Source organism: Mustela nivalis (genome assembly GCF_964662115.1).
Source record: "Mustela nivalis genome assembly, chromosome: 8".
Classification (NCBI taxonomy): Eukaryota; Metazoa; Chordata; class Mammalia; order Carnivora; family Mustelidae; genus Mustela; species Mustela nivalis.
In genome coordinates this window covers 123,770,617-123,792,771 of record NC_139027.1, presented here as the reverse complement: position 1 = coordinate 123,792,771, position 22,155 = coordinate 123,770,617, and the positions used below count along the sequence as shown (strand labels likewise).

Genomic DNA, 22,155 nt, shown 5'->3' with positions numbered 1-22,155 from the left:
GACCAAAAAACAGAGACAATATAGAAATCACACAGGCATGATTGCAAACATTTCTGGGGGAGGCTAACAGTTTCTCTCCCAATGTAGAGAGTCCAAGAATAAGCCAGAACCTGTAGACAAACAATGGATGGGCTGACAGAGAAATCCAAAGGCACTCACTCCTGTTAACAAGACAGGACATCTCTGAATTACCCGATGTGAGGCAACTGTAAAAGGAGGGGAATCTTGCAAAGGATTTCTAAATGCCTATTCCTGAAAAAGCTCTACAGACAAAACAAGCAGAAAGAAATATTTAAGGTCATAGTCATACATGAAATAATTTTTCCTTGCCTCTGAGAGTTTCGAAAGCGTTTTCATACTATTTTGTTAAGAATCCTTCATATGTTCTTCTGAACCACAAAAGCAAGCACTCATTTCTTGGGTATGGAAACTAAGACCAAATAAAAGCTATAGGACAAGTTTGATACCATGTGGTTAACAGAGGATTTGGGACTCAAAACCATGTCTGTAAAATGGATCTAAAATGTCTCTAAAATAGGACTCTGCCCCTTATACCATGTAGGTCTTGAACCTGGGCAGGAGCTCTCTTCTTCCATTCCAGAAAATATGGGGTCTGATAAGAACTGACCTTCTTTCAAATTCTTTAAACACGACCCACAGAAACACTCTTTAGGCAAACACATAAAAAGAAACAAAAGTTTCATAAAACAATACTTATCCTTACTATGTGCAAAGTGTTCCATCTTCTACTCTGCGTTTGTCTGTCTGTTTTAATTTTCATCATTACTTACCAGTCTTATTTCACATCCAATTAATGAGTTGTAACTCACTGTTTGGGAAAAAACTGTGCTGACGTATCAAAGAATGAAAAAATTAATTTCAGGGGCGCCTGGGTGGCTCAGTGGGTTAAGCCGCTGCCTTCGGCTCAGGTCATGATCTCGGGGTCCTAGGATCCAGTCCCATGTCGGGCTCTCTGCTCAGCGGGGAGCCTGCTTCTCTCTCTCTCTGCCTGCCTCTCTGTCTACTTGTGATCGCTCTATCAAATAAATAAATAAATAAATCTTTTAAAAAAATTAATTTCATGTGGATCTGGTGAAATTAGAGCTCTAATAATATGTACATATACATGTACATATTATATATATACATACACACACACAGACACACACACATATATAGTATTTTTAGAAAGGCTTTTAAGGGTCAAAAGAGTAGATCAGTGCTTTGAAACGAAGAGCAAGGGCATCCCATTCCCTCTTGCTCACTCCAAGATTCTGCTGCTGTGACTGTCCCTTGTGACTCCCCACACCTCTCAACTTCCTTCTCTTCCTCCACCAGCACTATCATCAGCATACAAATACGCTGCTCTACCTTCTGTCCACATGTCACTCTCTAGCTACTGCCCATTTCCCTGCCTCCTTTTCCTGGTACCCACCTGGTACCCTGGTATCCACCTACTCTCCTACCATTGTAACTTAACCCACTCCAATCTGACTGCTATGCCCCAAACCATCTAATTAGCTGAATAAATATGTGGGCTTCTATTATGCCCAACATCATTCTAGGCTCTCAGAGCAAAAGGGGACACAAAGGACAAAAACTCTCTGTCCCAAGGAGTTTACATTCTCAGATAAGAAGAGAAATAATATACTATATTTTACTTGTTCATCAGCTGAAGATCAGAATTCTAGAGAGAAAAAAAAAAAAAGGCAGAGGAGAAAGCATGGGGCATTCAGAGGGAGAACTGGACTTTTAAATGTGGTGGTCAGGACAAGCTTCCCTGAGATGATATGTAAACCAAGGCCTGGAAAAAGTGAGAACAAGCCACATGAATGTGACTATCTGGGGAAGATCATTCCAAGCACAGGAAACAGGAAGTACAAAGCCCTAGAAGGGGAAAGTGCCTGGCAAGGAGCCCATATAACTGGAGTGCTCTGAGTACTGACTTCATTTGAACAGATCATTCTGGTTATTCTAGTTATGTGAAGAACAGAGTGATGGCTAGGGGTCATTTGGGGAAATAAGGAGGAAGCAGGGAGACCAAAGAGGAAACGACTGCAATAATCCCAGCGAAGATGCTGGTGACTTGTGCCAGGCAGTAGCAGTGGAAGTGGTGACCATATCAGACACTGGGGTCAGACACTGGTTTGGGTCCTGATCAACAGGAATGATGAGAGGCTCATCTACCGATAAGGGGAAGACCGTGAGAGCAATGGATTTTGGAGAGAAGATGACAAGTTTGGTTTCAGACAGGGCGAGTATGAAATGGTTTTTGAGACAACCAACTATTAACACTGAGCAGAAGGCTAGATGTAGGAGCCTCAAGTTCAAATGACAAGTCAACAACAGAGATATAAATGAGGGAATGATTAGCCTAAAAATTATTTAAAGTTATCAACCTGGATAAGAGGAACTGTCAGTGAAACTAGAGAAGAGCGCTGAATACTAAACATTAAGAGGTAACAGAGGAGTGAAGAAACTAGCCAAGGAGACTACAGAGCCACAGCCAGAGGGCGGTGAGGAAAGCTAGGAAAGAGAGTCCTACTTTCCTGCTGCTGCCGCTGCTGCAACAGATTTATCACGAGTAAAGTGGCTGAAAATAACACAAATGTATTATCTTAGTATTTATTATCATGGCCTCTTCCTCCACCTTCAAAATGCATCTCAGCAAAGACTGTTTCCAGGGTTCTATCTCCTTCTCTACTACTGCCTTTTGTCCTCCCTCTCAGAAGGACCTGTGACTAGACGGGACCCTCCTGAATCATCCAGGATACTCCTCCCCACCTCAAGATCCGTAACTTCATCACACCTGTAAGGACCCTACTGCCATGGAAGATTACGCACTCACGGGTTCTGGGGATTAGGACACAGATGTCTGGCTCGATCGGGGTGTTTTTATTCTGTCTCCTGCACCAAATCAGAAGAAATGACCAACTGGGCCGAACGCTAGCTACTAAGATCAAGCCACGACAACCACAAGTAAATACTGGGTAAAATTCACCCCTGGACTGGCAACATGGAAGGAAATCATCAACACTGATCAGAGCAGCTTCAGTGAAGTGGAACCACACGAGGATGGGAAGAAGGGAAAGGGAGACAAATAAGCACAGGCAGTCTATTTAGAATGTTTTATTACAAAGAACAGAGAAATAAGGCAGTAACTAGAGGAACATATGGGTCAAGAAAAAAAGTTTTTCCCATGTGGGAAGGAAAGTACGTGTTTTTGTGCTGTGCAGCAGGAGCCAGTAGAGGGAAAACATGGACAACTGCTGGAGCACTGTCCTTGAGCAATGAGAAGGAAAAGGGCTGACAAACAGGCAGGGGGCTGGTTTAGAAAATGGCACGTTCACCCACAGAAGTGGGAAGAAAAGTCAGCTTATGGGTGGTTACTTGTTTTCCCAGCCACATCCCCCTGTGCGGGTCCAGGAAAGAACAGAGGCAAAGCTGGATTTAGGAAAGGTGGCCAAGAGAGGAAACTAAGTTGTTACTAAATGGGTATAAAGTTTTAGTTTTGCAAGACAAAAAGAGTTCTGGAAATTGGCTGCATAATAATGTTAATGTGCTTAGAGCTTCTGAAGTGTACACTTAAAAATGGTTAAAGATTGTAAATTGGGTGTATTTTATTGCAATTAAAAATCAAAATAAATTTCTTTATTAATTTAAAAAAAGTGAGGCGCCTGTGTGGCTCAGTTGGTTAAGGTCCAACTCCTGATACAGGTTATCATCTCAGGGTCATGGGATAGAGCCTTACATCGGGCTCATTAGGGAGTTTGCTTGAAATCCTCTCTCCCTCTTCCTCTGCCCCAGACCCCCCATGCCTCCCCCTGCACTTACTCTCTCACATGCAAATAAATAAGTAGACCTTAAAAAAAAAGAAAAAAGCCTATAAGACATGAGTCCTTTAGGTCAGTGAAAACAGATAAATAAAATCACATACATTACTAGCTTTTTGTTAATTTGCTCCCAACTTTTACAGACTATAATTCTGATAGTAAGAATAAATGAGTTGATCACTATAATAACCTCAAAAGTTGGACTTAGCCAAGAGAAAAGCTGGAGTTTTGCCAGAAGACTAAAGTGAAGAGGAACGAGGAAAACCAGAGACTGAGGGCATATGTAAGGGAGCGATTATAAAGACTCTGTGCTAAGTAGAGAAGAAAGTAAGGCCAGAGGGGAGTGGAGGCTGAGAAAAGGTGGAAGGACTGACCGACAGTAGGGTCCAACTGCCAGAGCTGGGGAAGGAAGAGTGAGCCCAGATGCTGCCTGTAGGATCTAGACTGCCTCCGAGTTGTGTCCTGCAGCTAAGCATGCTCCTGACCTGAAGTCTTTACTCGGCCTGTACCCTCTGTCTGGGTGGCACTTGCTTCCCTCAGATATCCTCACGGCTTGCTTCCTAATCTTGGGGGCCTCTGATCAAAGGTCATCTCATCAGAAAGGTTTTCCCCAACCACCTTTAAAATACAGGTGTGCCTCGGAGGTATTGCAGGTTCAGTTCCAGACCACTGCAATAAAACAAATGTCACAATAAAGGAGTCAAATGAGTTTTTTGGTTTCCCAATGCATACAGAAGTTATGGTTACACTATACCGTTCTACTAAGTGTGCTAGAGCACTATGTTTAAAAAAAAAAAAGTATACACTGTAACCAAAAAATACTTTGTTGCTAAAAGATGCTAACTATCACCTGAACTTTCAGTGAGTCCTAATCACTTATCACAGACCACTGTAAGGAATATAGTAGAAAAGTCTGAAATATTGCAAGAATTACCAAAATGGGACATAGAAACATGAAGTGATCAAATGCTGTGAAGAAAATGGAGACGACAATCTTGCCTGAAGACACCTAACCTCTCAAAAGCCTCTATTTCCTTCTATGAAATATGGGGATATACAGTCAGGGACCTCAAAAGGTCATCACAAAGAGAAGTAGCTGACACAGAGCATTCTCTAGGAATACTAGCTCGTGTTTCACTCCTTCCTTTCAATTTCCCATGCACATAGCGGGAATAATGTCACGTGTCCCTCCCTGTTTAACTGGCAGTGATCATCAAGAGGGCAAAATGACATGACTAACACTATACACCTGGCATTCTTGGCATTAAATACACTGTCATTTATGGGGTGTGTCTGTGTGCAGTGTATAAATCACAAAGCACTGAACCGTTAAGATTTGTTAGTAAGATGATCATGAATTTAATGTCTTCTCTCCTGTCCCCCAAATCACATACAGTTTGCCCTGTGTTTTCAACAGACCTTACTTAAGAGTGCCACAGGTTGTGGCATGCTGCATTCTGCTTAGTTCCTAGAATCACTACTCAAGCATGGACTGTTTCAACAGCTACGCTGTTTGCAAAACCCAATACCACATTGAAGAAATCTGTATCTGCAGATACAAGCATGACCTAGGGTTTGATGCATTAGAGAAATGTCCCTCTTCCTTCACCTTTTGACCAAACTCTACCCTTCTCACCTGTTATTTTTTCCAACAGAGAAACATCCTGCACTTCCTGAGGCAAAGACGCAATCTTCTGCCGGACCGTAGCATCCCCTGATGCAGCATTTTCCAGGTCCTGCAAAGCTTTGATCAGTTCCTCAGTCTGTACAATAAAAGCACAAACAACACTGTCCATTAAGACATACGGGATTTAAAGAAAGGTAGACAGAATTAAACAGAAAAACAAAACAACTGTTCCTGACATTTACAAAAACACTGTGCTCGGTACCAGTCTATACTGAGGTCAGTGGTAGATTGGACAATGGATTCTAAGAGAATGTACACAGTCAATTTTTCTAAGTCGATAGCAGAGCGTGAAGAAATTCTACATAACCTGGAAAAAACCCCAAAAAACAAAAAATCCAAGCTTTTTAAAGGAGCATGTTTTTGGCAACTTTAAAAAAAAAAAAAAAAGGAGCCTGGTTCATACTGCTTAGTTTCAAATAATGTTATGATTCCTAATACAGAATGGTCTGGTCTCCAGTATAGCATAAAGGCGTGTGTACCAGATGTTGAACAACTGTGTGCTGATTAAATGAAATGACAATGCCTACTTCAATTCTTTCTTGGATTTGTTTTACAAAATGAGTGTCACAAAGAGGACAGTTTCCATTTTTGGCAGCCACTCCCCAAATTAAATGTGTCAAACTCATTAATTACAAACAAAGGGGAAAAAGACGAAGAAAAGAGCAAACCAAGAACGCATACTTTGTACACTAAAAGGATAATTTTAAATCATCAGAAAACAGGATGCCTGGATGGCTCAGTCAGTTAAGCATCTGACTTCGGCTAATCATGATCCCAGGGTCCTGAGATCAAGTCCCACAGAGGACTCCCTGGTCAGCAGGGAATCTGCTTCTTGCTCTCCCACTGCCTGCCACTCCCCCTGCTTGTGCTTGCTCGCTCTCTCTGACAAAGAAATAAATATAAAATTTAAAAAAATCAGAAAACAATGAGTGCTGACAGGTTCGCCAGTTGATCATGACCCAGGAGTAAATAAGTGGCAATGTAGACAGTAGTCCAATTACTCTAAAAGTTAATAATTCAGGCTGGCCCCCTCGGAGGTTTTTAAATGCACAGCTATATGGCCTAACACTGTTTTCGCTTAACCCCCCATCTCATTCAACATTTTAACATAACACAAACCAGAAATGCTTCCTATTTACATAGGTCTTAGCCACACCTATGTTTGATAAAGTAAAACTTTTAGCCAAAATGAGAGGCCATGTAACTCAGTAAAGAGCACGGTCTCTGAGGTCAGTCACACCCAGAGTCAAATTAAGACACTGGGCAAGTTATTTAATATCTTCTTGAGTCTCACTTTCTTTGACAGTAAGTAAAATAAGTTAAGTAAATAAGTAAATAAGTAACAAAAATTAACCAATCACACAGAGGTCATGAGCCAATTTATATGAAGGGCTAAACAATGCAAATATATAATCAAAAACTCATCTCTATTTTAATACTTAAATAGGTGATTGTGTAGCAAATTTGTTATAGCCACACAGACTATCCTATAAAATAACCATGCTACAGGAGAAAAGCTATGGCAGAGGGCATTCAAATATCTTTGTAGCATTATCTACCCTTTCACAAATATCTACTTTTTTGGAAGTATTTTCAAGTCCTAGGAGTAAAACAAAACCAAGTCCAAATACTGTGAAACACATAAATCCATCCAGACTCATGGCATGCAAAGACAAAGGCGAGCTGCTGTCTGGCAAGCTTTACTGGGTGGATCTTGTGCCCAGTTGCCCTAAGAGCTGCCCTCTGGTGGTTCCCTACTGTTGGTCCCTGGCGCCACCCTGTGGCCGTAATCTTCAATGAGGGGACCCTCCACCAAGCCACTGTGTCCTCCTCTCTGGGAGTTCTGACATACCAAGAGGGGTCCTGCAGAAGGATCTTGGGGAGAGTAGCTTCCAGGGTAGTCATCATCCTCCTCGTCTTGTATCTGCTGAAAAGTTCGCTTCAGAGATTTCTTCTCCTCTGTTGCTAGAGTGAAGGAAAAGGGCACAAAATTTGGGTTAAGAGGGCCCGTGCAGGGAGGAGTCAAATGCTATGCACAATGGGCCACATGCAAAAAAAAGGGCAAAGGGGTGTACATTTCCAAAGATGGCTTAATGTTAACCTAGATGTTAGTTATTTTAAATTGATCGTAGTTCCCTACATTACTGAAGAGTCAAAAAATGGTCTCAGGTCTATCATCTCGGATTGACTCACTGGAAAAATACTACCAAAAACCATCATCTAAAAATGAAACTTACCAAACTTAATACATTTAAGTAAAAAGCTTATCTCTTGAAAATATGTTAACAAGAGACTCAAAGTGGTAAGAAACCCATGAGACAATATAATGAAGCAAGCCAATGTAGGGAAGGTGCGTAGAAAATACACTGCATATAAAATAAAACACTACACGCTCTGCGAGATATGTCAGAAAGTAAAAACAGGTATTCCTCACTTTTCTAAAGCTTGCTTTTATGAAAGACCTACAGTAATAGTACCGGTTTTCACTAACCAAAAGAAATTCAAAGAGGATTTTCGCTTTCACAAAGAAAGGCACAAAGTGCAAAGAGTGGTCAGCATGTGTGCTGCAGGGAGTGGCTATGGAGGTGGCAGGCACCCCACGCGGCCGGTGTGGCCCTGCTGAGCTCCTTCCCAGTGACTACACTCAGCATCAAGCCACCAGAGCTCTGAGCTGTATCCATGAGCATCTATGCTTTATCTTGATTTATTTTGTGCATCTGTTAGAAAGATGTGGCCTAAGGTATCAGAAAAGCCTGAGAGAGGTTATTTTGGGGTCTGGGAATGCTCAAAAATTTTTCCATATAAATTAATGGTAACTGCTTCTTCACTTTATGCCATTTCAGCTTAGGAGAGGTTTCATAGGAATGGTCTGATTTCAGATAGCAGGGAAAACCTGAGGTAGAGAGAAATCTATCAATAAAATTACATCAGAAATTCCACACATTGTTTCCTTTAAACTCTCCCTTTAAAAATAAAACTAACCTTATTTTATCTTAAAATTAAAGATAACCATTGCTGAGAAATATGACTGATACAATTCAGAGAAGTTACTTTAAGTTGCTATTTTAAAATTAACCGTTCTGAGGCAAACCGTTTACATTACATTTATTATTTGTATTTTATGTTTTTAAATGGCTATGAAAATGTGCCCATTCCAAAACCGTTCCTTTTGTATCAAATTGGACAATACAGGGGCACCTGGGTGGCTCAGTTGTTAAGCATCTGCCTTCGGCTTAGGTCCTGATACTCCTGGGATCGAGGCCCGCATGGGCTCTCTGCTCAGATGGAAACCTGCTTCTCCCTCTCTCACTCCCCCTGCTTGTGTTCCCTCTCTCGCGGTGTATCTCTCTGTGATTAAAAATAAAATCTTAAAAAAAAAAAAACAAAAACAAAAAAACTGGCCAATACAAAATAAATGCCAAACATCTGTGGGATATAAGTCTAAATGACAGAGTTAGGCTTAGGAAGTAAAGAAACGATGGTAGCGTGTGGCAGGCACGGCAACAGTTTCTGTGCAACTGAGATATGGCATCTCCAGCTTTGCAGGTGAGAAAATGGAGGCCCGAGAAGTTCAAAACTCATCTAAAGGCAGGACTTTCAAAATCTGTACTCTTTCCACTGTAGTCAAATTCTTCAGCAGCACACACTCTCTCATCTGTCAAAGGAGGAGTCACCATGCACCTGCCTCCGAAACTCTGAGTTATAAACAGAATAACGTACACTTCTTAATTAAACATTTTCTCCTGGAACCAAGGATGTAGCTCCTGTTCCTACGTTACACATTAACTGACCAAACTGCTTGACATGAAAGCCAAGTCAGTACTTCGGGTCTTATTTTTTCTTAGTGCTTTATTCCTCTGTTCCACTAAATAAAGGAAAACGGCAACATTTGCATCAAGGCAGCCCTCACTTTGCGAGATTCTAGTATACACAGATTTTCACCAAGGTTGAAACAACACCAGTCCCCCAACACCTTGGTTCAAATTGCAGTTATGGTGGCATATTCACCCCGAGTAACTGCATGAAGGACAAACTTTGCTGCTAACTTCGCTCCACAAATCACTGAGTAAATAATAGAAATGCATCACGATCAGTGACGACATCGCGCCGTTCAGGTCACTGGATGGTCACTGCACAGCTGTTATTTCAGTTCACAAATAAACAGCAAAGTGGTTGTGTTGTCTCCCAGGGATCAAATTCACATGACATTTCATTAAAATGAATAATCAGAACAGGGAATTGAGTGAAAATGACAAAGATGAAAGAGGAACCCAGAAACTAAAACTAAAGCTTGTGTTAGAAGTGAACGGAATATAAAGGGAGCTGCAGAAGACTTGGGGGGCTGCGGGGACACCGGCTTGCCACCCATTCCCAGAAACTCTAGGTCCCCAGGCAGAATCACCTGGTGAAAGCCAACTTATCAACATAAGAAATCGGTTGTGATGACAAGGACGACCGTGTCCCGAGGAAGTGATACTGACAAAACTCTTCACATTATAGGAACTCTCCAACATACCTCCTGACATGGAGAGCACGAAGGGTAAACCACTGAAAGCCGATCTAAACATCCAGGATGCTTGCTCTGTACCATGGATTACACCAGAAGGCAAGCTCTGGTCACTCCTATCGTGCAGTTCATTTCAAAGAATAAAGCACTTTAATTCTCAAAGTTTCTAACGTTTTATGTTCTAGCATGCTAGGTAATGATCAGTGTTGCTATCTTTTTTGTTCCCTATGGATTTGTAATCAACCATGAGTTTTCAATTCTTTGATAAAAAATTTTTTAAAGTCATGGAACAATCGTAACTCTTCCCCTCGATTATTAAGATCATTTTGCATGGTTTCGGCCTACATAGTCATTTTTACAGTCCTGCACTATGCAAAACAAGGACTGCTATATTTGTACAACAGAAAATCTAACAGTATATAATTTGCATACGAAATATCTAACAGTACTTAGCACCACACTAGCTGCCTAATTAATGTGCAGTGTGTGTGGTATGACCCTCACTGACACTTAACCACCATAAAGCATCAGAGTGGCAATGTGTTAGGAGTAGCCACTAAAATATAAGCATGTAAGTGAAAACAATTTTTTAATATTTTTTGTCCATTTCCAAGCACCCAGAACAATGCTCATGAAATAATTGTTAAATACACTAAAGAAGGTAGAAAATTACAAAACATGAATCCTTCAGTTTCAAACTCTCACACAGAAGCTATTATATATAAAAACCGCACAGCACTTAACACCTCAGGACCCGCAGAATCACTGAATTTGGGCAGTTGAAGGCCTTAGACAGACCTAGGTTGTTGCTTTCCTTTATGAGCATATATCCAGGCCCACAAGCTGCAGTCTGTCCAAAGTCAAGGAGCTCATCAGTCTCCGTCTGGGCCCTATAGCCAAAGTCACCCACCCCCTAAACGGGAGTACTTTTTACCACTTCCTACTGGCACTCACTCATGGCATTACAAGACTGAAATCAAACTAATGAAAATAATGCAGGCCCATTTCTGTCTTGGCCATCCTGATGGAAGTGGGTGTAATAAGAGAGAACCACCGTCATCCTACTTCAGTTCTCTCCTATTTCCACTGGAAATGAATTATTCATCATTTTCTTCATAAGGCTTCTCCTTTCCTGAGCTACCTACTTACACTATGAACACTTCCACTGGACCCATCTTCCAAAAACAATGCCTTGGAGACCACCAGAATCTCTCCTGAAGTTCCAACTTCCAGCAGATTCTACACTTCTGAGATGTAGCTTACAGATCTCTCCTCTCTGTTCCTTCCCATCACCTCTTATCAGAAATGTGCCCTTTTCCATGCCTTATGCAGACCACTGTCCCAACCGGTCTCCCTGATGCTAGTCACTCCTTTTCCAACTTAGCCTACACTCTTAAGAAATGAATTGCCTGCAGGCCTCTACTCAAAAACCCAAAATGGCCTCTCATGATTTACAATGTCCAGCTATGCTCAAAGTCCACCTGTAGTTAACAGCAGCAGTATCTTGAGCCAGCATCTTCCTCTACTCCTGCAGCACCCGGCCCTGCTATGCTGTATGGCGCCGGCAGGCACATGCCTTACCTCTCCGATTGAAACATTAAGTATCTTATTTCTTTGTATCCTTAGAATACCTAGAAAAGTGTCATTAGGCCTGAGTTGGAAACTTCTTTTTTTTTTTTTTTTAAAGATTTTATTTATTTATTTGTCAGAGAGAGAGAGAGAGAGCGAGAGCAAGCACAGGCAGAGTGCAAGGCAGAGTCAGAGGGAGAAGCAGGCTCCCTGTGGAGCAAGGAGCCCGATGTGGGACTCGATCCCAGGACGCTTGAATTATGACCCGAGCCGAAGGCAGCTGCTTAACCAACTGAGCCACCCAGGCGTCCCAATTGGAAACTTCTTGAAAGCAGAGGTGGCACAGAGTCTGGAAAATACCAGCGCTATACCAAAAATGACCATATGCCTCCATTTACACAAACAGGACAGCCTGCTCTGTTAACTGTCCCCTGACTCATTTGTACAAAGTCAGCAATTATAATGGCCAGCATTCTCAATCTAGTCAGGCAGCTATTAAAAATAGCCAAGGAAGTCTGTCAATCCCACTTCTATCACTCAATTTAAGATAAGGTACCCTCCCACTATCATTTCAGCTTCTGACCATACCATTTAAACTTGCTTCTTGACTCAACCACTCTGTTTATAGTCTGTTTATAAATTACAGGTGGCCCCAGTCTGCCTGTCCTCATATTGTACACTCTCTACTCTATCCTCCAACCTGTTCCTGTGTCTCTAGCGGTCTTATACTCAGCTAACATGCAAGTAATCCTGGTTCCCTAAGCATTTCTAATATGCCTCTTGGATACCTTGGAATTTCAGACACTACAGCAGACTACAAAATTAACTTTGAGGCAAAAAGTTGGCCTGAAGGTTCCTGAACACTTTATAAAATGCAGCCATCTACTTGTAAAGCTAGGTCTTTCAAGAAATCCACTTGAAATTTTCTGGGATTAAAAAACGAACAAACAAACAAAATAAAACAAATAAATAAAAATAAAAAAAAGAAAAGAAAAGAAAAACCCCAATACCCACAGGTTTTATATTACTTTTATTAATGAGAAACGAATCGGGAAATTTTTTTTTTTTTTTTTTTGACAGAGAGAAATTACAAGTACACTGAGAGGCAGGCAGAGAGAGAGAGAGAGAGAGAGAAGGAAGCAGGCTCCCTGCTGTGCAGAGAGCCCGATGAGGGACTCGATCCCAGGACCCTGAGATCATGACCTGAGCCGAAGGCAGCGGCTCAACCCACTGAGCCACCCAGGCGCCCCCGAATCAGGAAATATTGTTTGCAATAGCTCCTGCATTCTTTGTTCTCTCTCTACCAAATAAAGGCAACTGTAAAACAGAACACATTAAACTTTACTCACGGAAAGAGAGAGCTCTGCAGCCAAGGTCTGATGCTGGATGTACCGTTCTGAAAGCATTCCACCAGTATCATCTCAAACTGAGTGCCCAGCGCCAGCACCAGACTTAAACCTGGGGAAGCTGGGCCTAGAGCTTGTGCACTTAACCACTATGTGAGCTAATCTTGCACAAAATCTGGGGGACTAAAAATTCTAACAACCCTCCTCCTAAGTTTGCCACTGGATCATTGAGAAACTCAGAATACTGAGTATCAGAAACAGGCAATAGGGCTCAAATAAAAGTCATGTCATCACTTCATTATTAACATTTACCCATGTTATCTCAAGTAATCTCAGGACAACACTGTGAGGTGTTATTACTAATAGCCATATGGCACAGTGAAGAACCTGAAGCTCAGGGAGATCTAATGCTATGCCCAAGGTCACACAGCTTAGAAGTGACAGAGCTGGGAGTCATCCTCTGAGACCTGGTTTCAAACCCCTGCTTGGAAGAGTTAAACTAAGTATACTAAGGCCCAGGAAAGCTGGGTGACCTGCTCATGAATTCATACCCTAATTCAAATCTACTGAATCCATGTGCTTCCAGGAAAAAAATACGGTGTGAAGAGCACAGGCTTTAAAGTCATATAGACCAGAACATGAATTCTCTACTTATTAATTATATCTGTTTGGACAAAATTAACTATACCTTTTTGAGCCTTAGTATCTTCATCTGAAATACGAAAATAATACCAAATTCATAGAGGAGTTGTAAGAATTTAAAATAAATTAACATGAAAAGCAGCCAACAGGCAGGCTGGAACATAATAGGTGCTCAATAATTGCTATTTCCTTTGCATCTACCTTTCTTTTCTAAATCCTTCTACAACGTAGGATACTATGTCACTCACGTATGACTTAAGTAAATAATGAAATTCCATTCAGTCCAGTGATAGAACGAGTATGCCCAAGAACAGACAACTTAGGAATCCTGGGTCCTATACAAGGGGAAATGGGTACGTACACCCAAGTTCCAGTTTTCTAAAACGGTATTTTTAAGCTCGTTTATTCTCTACTGTCAAAGTTCCACAAGAAAATTTTTATTTCAAAAGTAAATTCTAGAGTTGTCTCAAGACAAAGAAATATCCATGAGTCAAACCTGAAATATAAAAGGACTATATAATTTTAGAAATAAACTTCTGGAGAACTCATCAATATTGTCAAAGGACTGACGTAAAATATTATGGTAACTCAGGTCCAAAGAAAATGGCGAGGAGACAGATGGAATTAGCTCAGACTAACACACATGTTGGAACCTTTGGTATATGTTTCCATCTTTACAGCACAAGGATAGAGAAATCACCTTACATCAGCTTTATCCTCCACACGGAGGAATACTGCCTCAATGGCTGTTAATGTCTAGGTGCTCAAAAAAATCAGAAACCCAATGGAGCTATTTTCAAATCTACCACTGCCACAAACTCCCCAAATTGCCGGACTGCTCCCGAGGGGCGAAACTATTTCCCTACCCTCTGCTCAGTCCTATAGCATCTAGCATAGCCATTTACTCAAAGCACATGTCTGGCAAATGCTTGTCGAATTGAAATTCAACACTTAGCTTCCAACATTGTCTTTCAGAGTTCCCCTACCTGCCCAAAGGTGTTTTAAAAAATCAGCACTGTTTACCAATGAAGTCTCAGAGTAGAGAATGCTGAATAATTCTCCAACACTGTCCAGAACACCTCCAAAAGATACAATACAAACACGACCAGAATCCAAAGTAGGGAACACTTTGCTTTTCAGAAGCTACATCCAGAGTGACTTCAAAACTGTTTCCCATCAACTCTAAGTAAAACAATGACCTACAGGGGCACCTGAGTGGCTCAGTGGTCATAATTTCAGGGTCATGGGATCGAGCCCTGCATTGGGCTCTCTGCTCAGCAGGGAGCCTGCCTCCCCCTGCCTCTCTGCCTACTTGTGATCTCTCTCTCTCTGTCAAATAAATAAATAAAATCTTTAAAAACAAAAACAAAAACAAAAACAAAAAACAATGACCTACAGTTGAAAGCACTTACGTCCTTCTTACAAAGCCTCTAACCTGTAGTTTTACGGGAAAGTTGCCCCATCTTAAAATGCATGTAAACTCAGACCTGGAAGATCTCATGAAAGGTACAAAATAAAGGGTTGCTGAATGAGTGATATTATCAGGTAAACTAACCATGGCTAAATGCCATAGCAGAGGCATATACAAAGTACCAGAGGAACATGGAGGGAAGGGCTACATGTGCCTAGACAAGGGAAAACAACAAAATGAGAAGAGCATTCCTAAAGACTGAGTTCACCACGCAGTGAAAACAGCAGAGGAGACTTTAGGCAGAGGTAACACCAGATGCAAAGGAAGAGGTACCCTGAGAGCACCCAGAAAGGAAACTGCTGGGTATGGCCAAAGACCATAGCATATGTGAAGAAATGGAAGAAGAATCTGGAAAAGTATATGAGTTCAGATTACAGATGATCCTAAGTACTACCTTAGTACTTAGACTTATCCTTCTAGACAATGAATTCGTGTGCAGTCAGATCAAATTTGTAGCTCAGAAACACACCATGCCAACTAGAATTAAACCGCGCCAACTAACCACAAACCCACAAACCAAATAATGTTTGATCTGACTTCTCTTTAAAGAAAAAGCAGCTCTTAAGAGGACTCCGTGAGGTCACACACATACATGTACATACTTCTAGAGGATATTCTGGGTTCAGTAAAGACCAAAATCAATTACAGACAGCAAGCTGACAAACATCAAAAGCATGTTCCAAAACCACACCGATATTTATTGAAACCAAGCTCTAAAAGGGCTAAGGGACATATTCAAGACCCCAGAGTGGTCAGTGGTAGGGCCAGGGCAAAATCTTAGTCCAAGGTGCCTCCTAGCTCCCCAAAACTAAACAATGTTGTTGTTTCTTTCCCTTGTGCAAGGAAACTCTCTGCCAAGGCAGAAGAGAGCCACAGAGAATACACAGCAAAGTTAAGGGTGTGAGATGATGGATAGCATGAATACTAGAACCAGGCTTACACGCTGCGAGCACTACATAAATTCTCACCATCATTTATGATCATCTCTCTGAAGAATCATACAATCGCTGGTGGTTCACAGCAACCCCCACTGCAGCTTTTCATATGTGATTCGAAAGTAGGCAAAGACCAAGAGCTGTAAACATGTGGTGATGTTTCTACCTTTGGGGGGAGGGCTCTTGGAGTCCTCCATAGACAGCTTCAGCTGCTGTATGAACTCGCCGCCATACACACTTCTTTCTTGCCAGATGTTCAGCAATCTTTCTAAAGGTTTTTTACAGCCTTCATCTGCCTCTCTGCCCAGAAAAGACGAAAAGATAGATATAAGCTTAAGATTTTTTGTGTTTAATTAGGACAGACCTACTTTAAAAATAACAACTGACTAAATGAGTTACATATTTAAACACAGATGGAAGAGTACGACACATTGTGATAAACAGATACCCAAAATTTGACCCAAAACTACATTCTTCCTGTGGTGTATAGGGAAGACAGAGGGAGTATGTTATAGAAGTAATCTGTCCTTATCTCCTTTGAAAGATGGGGCAAATAGGGCAAAAAGCCAATCGCTGATTGTTATAGAGAATTATCAAAAATCGATCATTTCAAATGTGACAGCTTGCTTTATAAGAAGACATTAATCGAAATGTAGGGCCAGACATTCTGCTGGAAATTAAAGGGGGCCAAAACCTTTAAAGGTAGGAAAAAAAATGATTAAAAAAAATGGGGAATAAATTCACCATGACCCATCAATGCTAGCACATCAACACCTCTACATGTCTTACAAATACAATCATACACACATACCAAGACTGATCTCAACTGAAATTAACTACTTCATCATTATTTTAATTCTGGGTTAGGTATGTAGTCCCCATTCTCACAAAGGTGTCTAGTGGGTAATCTTAGAACACACTGAGCATAACATAGCCCTTTGTAATTTATATCTGAGAGAAGCTATACCGTTTTTTTTTCTGACCTAACTGTGCTCTGGAAACAGAGTATTTTCAATGAGATAACTAGCACTAGCACTCAGTGTGCAATAGCTGCTTACCAGAAAACAACAGACACCAAGTGGAAGAGGGTGGGAAGACTTTCTGAAAGGAAAACAAATTCTCTCACCATCCATGGTGTTACTATGACTTGTTCAGGTTTATAAAGCTGTCTGGATGTCAGTGATCTTACTCTGAGTGACTGCCAACAAGAAGGGATACACTGACACCTTAGTTTCTAAGCCAAGATCTTTAACAGGAACTTCAAGAAGAAAGAGGTACAAAGGAAATATGCCCTGATGGCACTTTTCTAAAATTTACAGTAACACTCAAGGTAACCTAAGGGTTCAGCTTGAGCTGGTCAGATGCATCATTTAGGAAATAGTAGTGGCAAATTTTACTGCATTGGAGTCAAAGTACTAAATCGGAGCACAAAAAAATTTTTTTTTTTTTTTTTTGTTGGGTCACACTTTTTTTTAGTCAGAGGTGAAGGGGGAAAAAGGGGAAAAAAATATCAATGGTAGTTTATAAAACTTAGAGCTAAGACTGAATCATTTGATACTGGTGATAAAAACACTCCACCTCCAAAATATATCTAGAAACAAACTGCTTTTCACCCCTTCCTCTCTGTCAAGCTGGTCCAAGCCACTATTTTCTCTTGCCTGATTTCTGGTCTCCCTGCTTCCACCCCTATCCTCCTATAAACTAATCTCAAGCTTCAAAAATTCTGTTGCATCAAGGCAGATTATGTCACCCTTTGGCTCAAAACTTGCAATGGTTCTTCTCATTCTCCCCCAAAATAAAAGTGAAAGTTCTCATAAAGCCTACAAAGCCATTCTAAACATTATTTCTCTGGCCTCACCTAACCTCTCCCTTCTTCACTCCCTAATAGTTACTCTGGCCCTCTTGACTCCGGGCCTTTGCCTGGAACCACATTTCCTTACAGGGCAGCATGGCTCAAGCACCCCTTCCTAATTTCCCTATTTAAAATTAATGCTCCCCACCCCTATGCTTAATTTTTCTCCATGCAATTTAGCTTCTGATATGCTATTCAGTTTACTCGTTGTTTAGATTCTGTTCATCTGAATGCACCTTCCGCAAGGGTAGTGATCTGTCCTTTCCCCCGACACACACATGGCTACCCACCCTAGAATAGGCATAATATTGGCCTCTTTGTAATCTTTCTAGAAAATTTTTAGTTAGATTTCGATAGGCCATACAATTAGTTACCTTTCAAGAATCATCTTCCCACAATAAAGCCATTTGAATCATGCATCAGCTAAACATTCATCTGCTCATTCAATGAGGTTTATGAAATACTGTGCTTGTAATACAAAGAACAAGGCCTAGAGCCTGACCCAACAGCCCCTTCCTTTTCCACACCTCAACCAGGGCATTCAAACATATTTATCCCTTGCTCAGAACTTGCTCTCTCTCACACATGTGCCTTTGCTCATACTATCTCCTCTCCTTTGAATGGAACCCCTAAAGGAGAACAAGATGAAGAGGGAAAATTTGGGAGCAATGCAAGTGGCTTAAGTAGATACAGGGTATGTGGAAATAGCAGAAGAATCTGGAGGGACAGAGTAGAATTAGATTATGAGGGCCCTGAACACCATATTTAAGTATGTGGCCTTTATCCTGAAGGAAAAGGAAAGTCTCAAATGTATGTCTTAGAAAATAACTAGTATAGCCAAATAACAACTTACCAAAACTTAACTGGTTGATACTTTTAATATATAACCTGTTCTCTGCAAATTCTCTGTTCACTTAATATAAAGAGAAACCTATCATGAAAGGGTGGGGGACATAATGCAGACTAAATATTTGGGACTCGATTTAGACCAAGACTGATTTGGAGTAAAGATTCAGCCACATTACTGTATGCGATGGAAACATACACAAACTGATAACAAATGACACAAAGTCATTTTCAAAAGGCTTTTACCATGTAAGGCAAAAGTCAAATAGGAGCTCGAGTTTAACTGGTGAATGTAATTAGTCAGGATAGGCTAATTCCTGGAGCAATATCATAAAAGTCAAAGTTTTGCCAGGTAGGTTTCAAAGCTACAGATAGAACAGTCTAGAAGTCTTTTTACTCATGAGGTTCTGCCTTAAGTAGCTCCAACGAAATGAAATCCCATTAGCACTTGGAAGTGGGTACAACTAAAGCAATAAAGTAGTTTTATAACAGACGGAATTATCTTTCCAGGTTGCACTAACTCCATCCTGAACTGAAAAATCTTTAAGCGATAAAACACCAAAAAATCCTTGCCATTAATCAGTGAGTAAACAGAAAATGATAAGTATAACTTAAACACAATATAATTAATTATAAATTCAATCACTGCAAAACTGATCTGAAAAGTATAAACTGCATATTATACACACAGAATTGCTGCTTGAAGTGCCAGCTGAGGCCTCACCAAGCTTACTTGGGGGCCTTTTCTTCCTCTCTAGTTCTAATGGCATTTCCTTGGAACACCCACTATAATTTGTGTGTTTCTGTCTTATCCCATGCACAGTAGCCCTGTGATAAGCCTACTAAAAGTAGGAATTCTTTCTAAATATCCCCAGCACTTCCAACAGAGCCTCCAGTGAAACTGAAGCAGAAATGGTCTGTTGCCAACCATGCAGAAAAGAGCGTAGCAAGCCTGAGACTGCCACCCTTAGAAAGGCCTGCTCACTGCACTGGCCCTTGGCTGGCATCTTGAAACTTGGGTTTCAGAAGTGTTCCTCCAGTTTCCTAAGTGATAATCAGGGTGGTTTACTGTGCCTAGACTGTTTGTGCAAACAATATAATTTATGCTGAATACTTGCTTTCTTTCTGAGAGTTGGGAATTTTGGCAGAGGGTACCTGTGGCCAACGCCAATAAAAACCCTGGGCACTGAGACTCTAATGAGCTTCCCAGGTATACAACACTTCACCCATGTTGTCACTACTCAAAAATGGAGGAATTTAGTACTTTTGTGTAACTCCACTGTGAGAGGACTCTTGGAAGCTTTTATGTGGTTTCCTCTGGACTGCACCGATTCAACTTTTTCCTTTGCTGATTTTGCTTTGTATCCTTTCACTGTTAATAAATCGCAGCCACAGACACAACCATATGGTGAGTCTTGTGAGTCCTCCTAACAAGTCACCAAACCTGGAAGTGGTCTTGGGAATCCATGACACAATAGTAAATAAGTGTGTATATGGTGATAACTCCAAATTTATGTCTCCAGAAATTAATTTCCTACTAAGCTTCAGACTATCTATCTACATCTACCTATCTGGCATCACCCCCTTGGGAAATCTACTAGCCACCTCAGACTTAGCATGGTCAAAACAAAACTCCTGACTTCCTCTACCACATCTTTTCCCCAAACTTCATCTCAGCATATAACACCAGCAACCATCCACTTAGTCATGTCAAAAACCTAGAAATAATCTGATTTCTCTTTCCTTCATTACCAGTTCCACTAAGCTCTCCCAACTCCTATCAGTTTTAGTGGGGAGGTGAAGCAAACCCATTCACAAAGTAAACATTTCATAATCTGGAAGCTATTACTATCTTCTCACTGCCCTGAGTCCTATCCAATGTCATCTCTAGGTTGTAGTAGAGCAATACCCTTCATATTCCCTTGGCCTTTATAATTCATTCTCCATACCAAGCCACAGGGACCTCTCAGCAATGTGATGGAATATATCGTTCCACTGCTTAAAACCTGTCACTGACATCCCTTCAGAATAAATTCTCTCCCATGGCTTTTAAGACACATTTGACTGGCACCTGCCTACCTCTCTGATCTTACCCAGATACAGCTTTTCCCTTTGCTCAACACATCTGTTTTAACCATGGTGGCATTCATTCTGATCCTCTTAACATGCCAAGATTATCTCTACCTTAGGTTCTTTTTAATAGCTGTTTGTTCCTACTTCGCATGATTACCTCAAATGTCATTTCCTTAGAGAGGCCGTCTTTCACCACACTAGAAGAGATCCAACTCCAGAATGTCCTTCTATTTCATTATGTTCATATTATCACCCTCTGCAAGTATCTTGCTCCTTTATTTGTCCTTGCCTGCCTTGTTCACGGCTGCTACTCTAGTGTCTGCATCAGTTCTTGGCACATGGAAGGCACTCAAATATATGTTGAATAAAAAACAAAGTGCACACAACTATCTCCAAACTCAGGAGAAAGTAAGAAGGCATCTGCGTGGAAAAAAAGTTCAAAGTCGAGGTAATTAAACTACTATTCAAATTAAATCTAACCTATGAGCTTGGTGGCTTCCTCTGACTTGAGAGGTTTGGTTTGGGTTTTTTTTGGGGGGGGGGTGGTGAGAGAGGAGGTAGAAAGTTATCATAAAAAGATTCCTCATCAACTTTGGTCAATATTAATGGGTCCACTACCTTTGTTCATCAACTGGGCACAGAAAGCCAGAGAGAATACTTCTTACTATGGAGAGGGTACATCAGGAGTGAAGTCAAGTAGCTGGCTTTTCTAACAATGGCAGGAGGAAAGGGCTTAGAAACATGGGGATCCTGAATCTAATACCAAAAAAGGACCTTGAGAGAACAAGAAGAATGCAAAATATTTAAAAAAAAAAAAAAAAAAAAAAGGAATTAGAGCTTTTTTTTTTTCCCTTCATTGAAAAGGACCAGGTTTACTTTCCACATTAATGCCATACACAGAATCTGCCAAGACATTTTTACAGCGCCTCCTAGATAGGCTTTAAGATGTTAGACCAAACAGAAAATGAATTTTCAATCCCAGTACTGCCCATTCACATTCCCCTTCTCCTATTCCTTCCTACTTACCCTTTCTGGTTTGGTGGGCAGTTAACGATTATTGTTCAATTTTAAATAAAAATGCTTTGTGTACTAATCCTACAGGAAATTATTTTAGTCAATTTCCTATACCCTAATTAATTGATTTAACAAATATTTACTGAATCCTTACTATACCAGGGTGGACCACTCCTATACCCTAATTAATTCATTTAACAAATATTTACTGAATCCTTACTATACCAGGGTGGACCACAATGTTGCCCAATTCCTGGAACACCAATCACATCAAGGCTACATAAATGGTATTCCCTAAAGCTTGAAACCTGACAGCTCTATGCCAGACACTTTACTAGGTGCCTGGGATACTGTGAAGAACAAAAAAGAAACGGTCCTTC

General features: G+C 40.9%; 1 protein-coding gene across 1 annotated transcript in view; it reads right to left on the bottom strand.

The window, feature by feature from the left end:
- RPRD1B (regulation of nuclear pre-mRNA domain containing 1B) overlaps nucleotides 1-22,155 on the bottom strand; it is a 51,340-nt gene that overhangs the window by 22,526 nt on the left and 6,659 nt on the right. The window contains exons 3-5 of the mRNA XM_082746317.1: nucleotides 16,157-16,290; nucleotides 7,373-7,485; nucleotides 5,470-5,596 (exon numbers count right to left, since the gene is read on the bottom strand). Of these exons, the coding sequence (XP_082602443.1) occupies nucleotides 5,470-5,596; nucleotides 7,373-7,485; nucleotides 16,157-16,290 (374 nt within the window). The remainder of the gene's footprint in view (nucleotides 1-5,469; nucleotides 5,597-7,372; nucleotides 7,486-16,156; nucleotides 16,291-22,155) is intronic.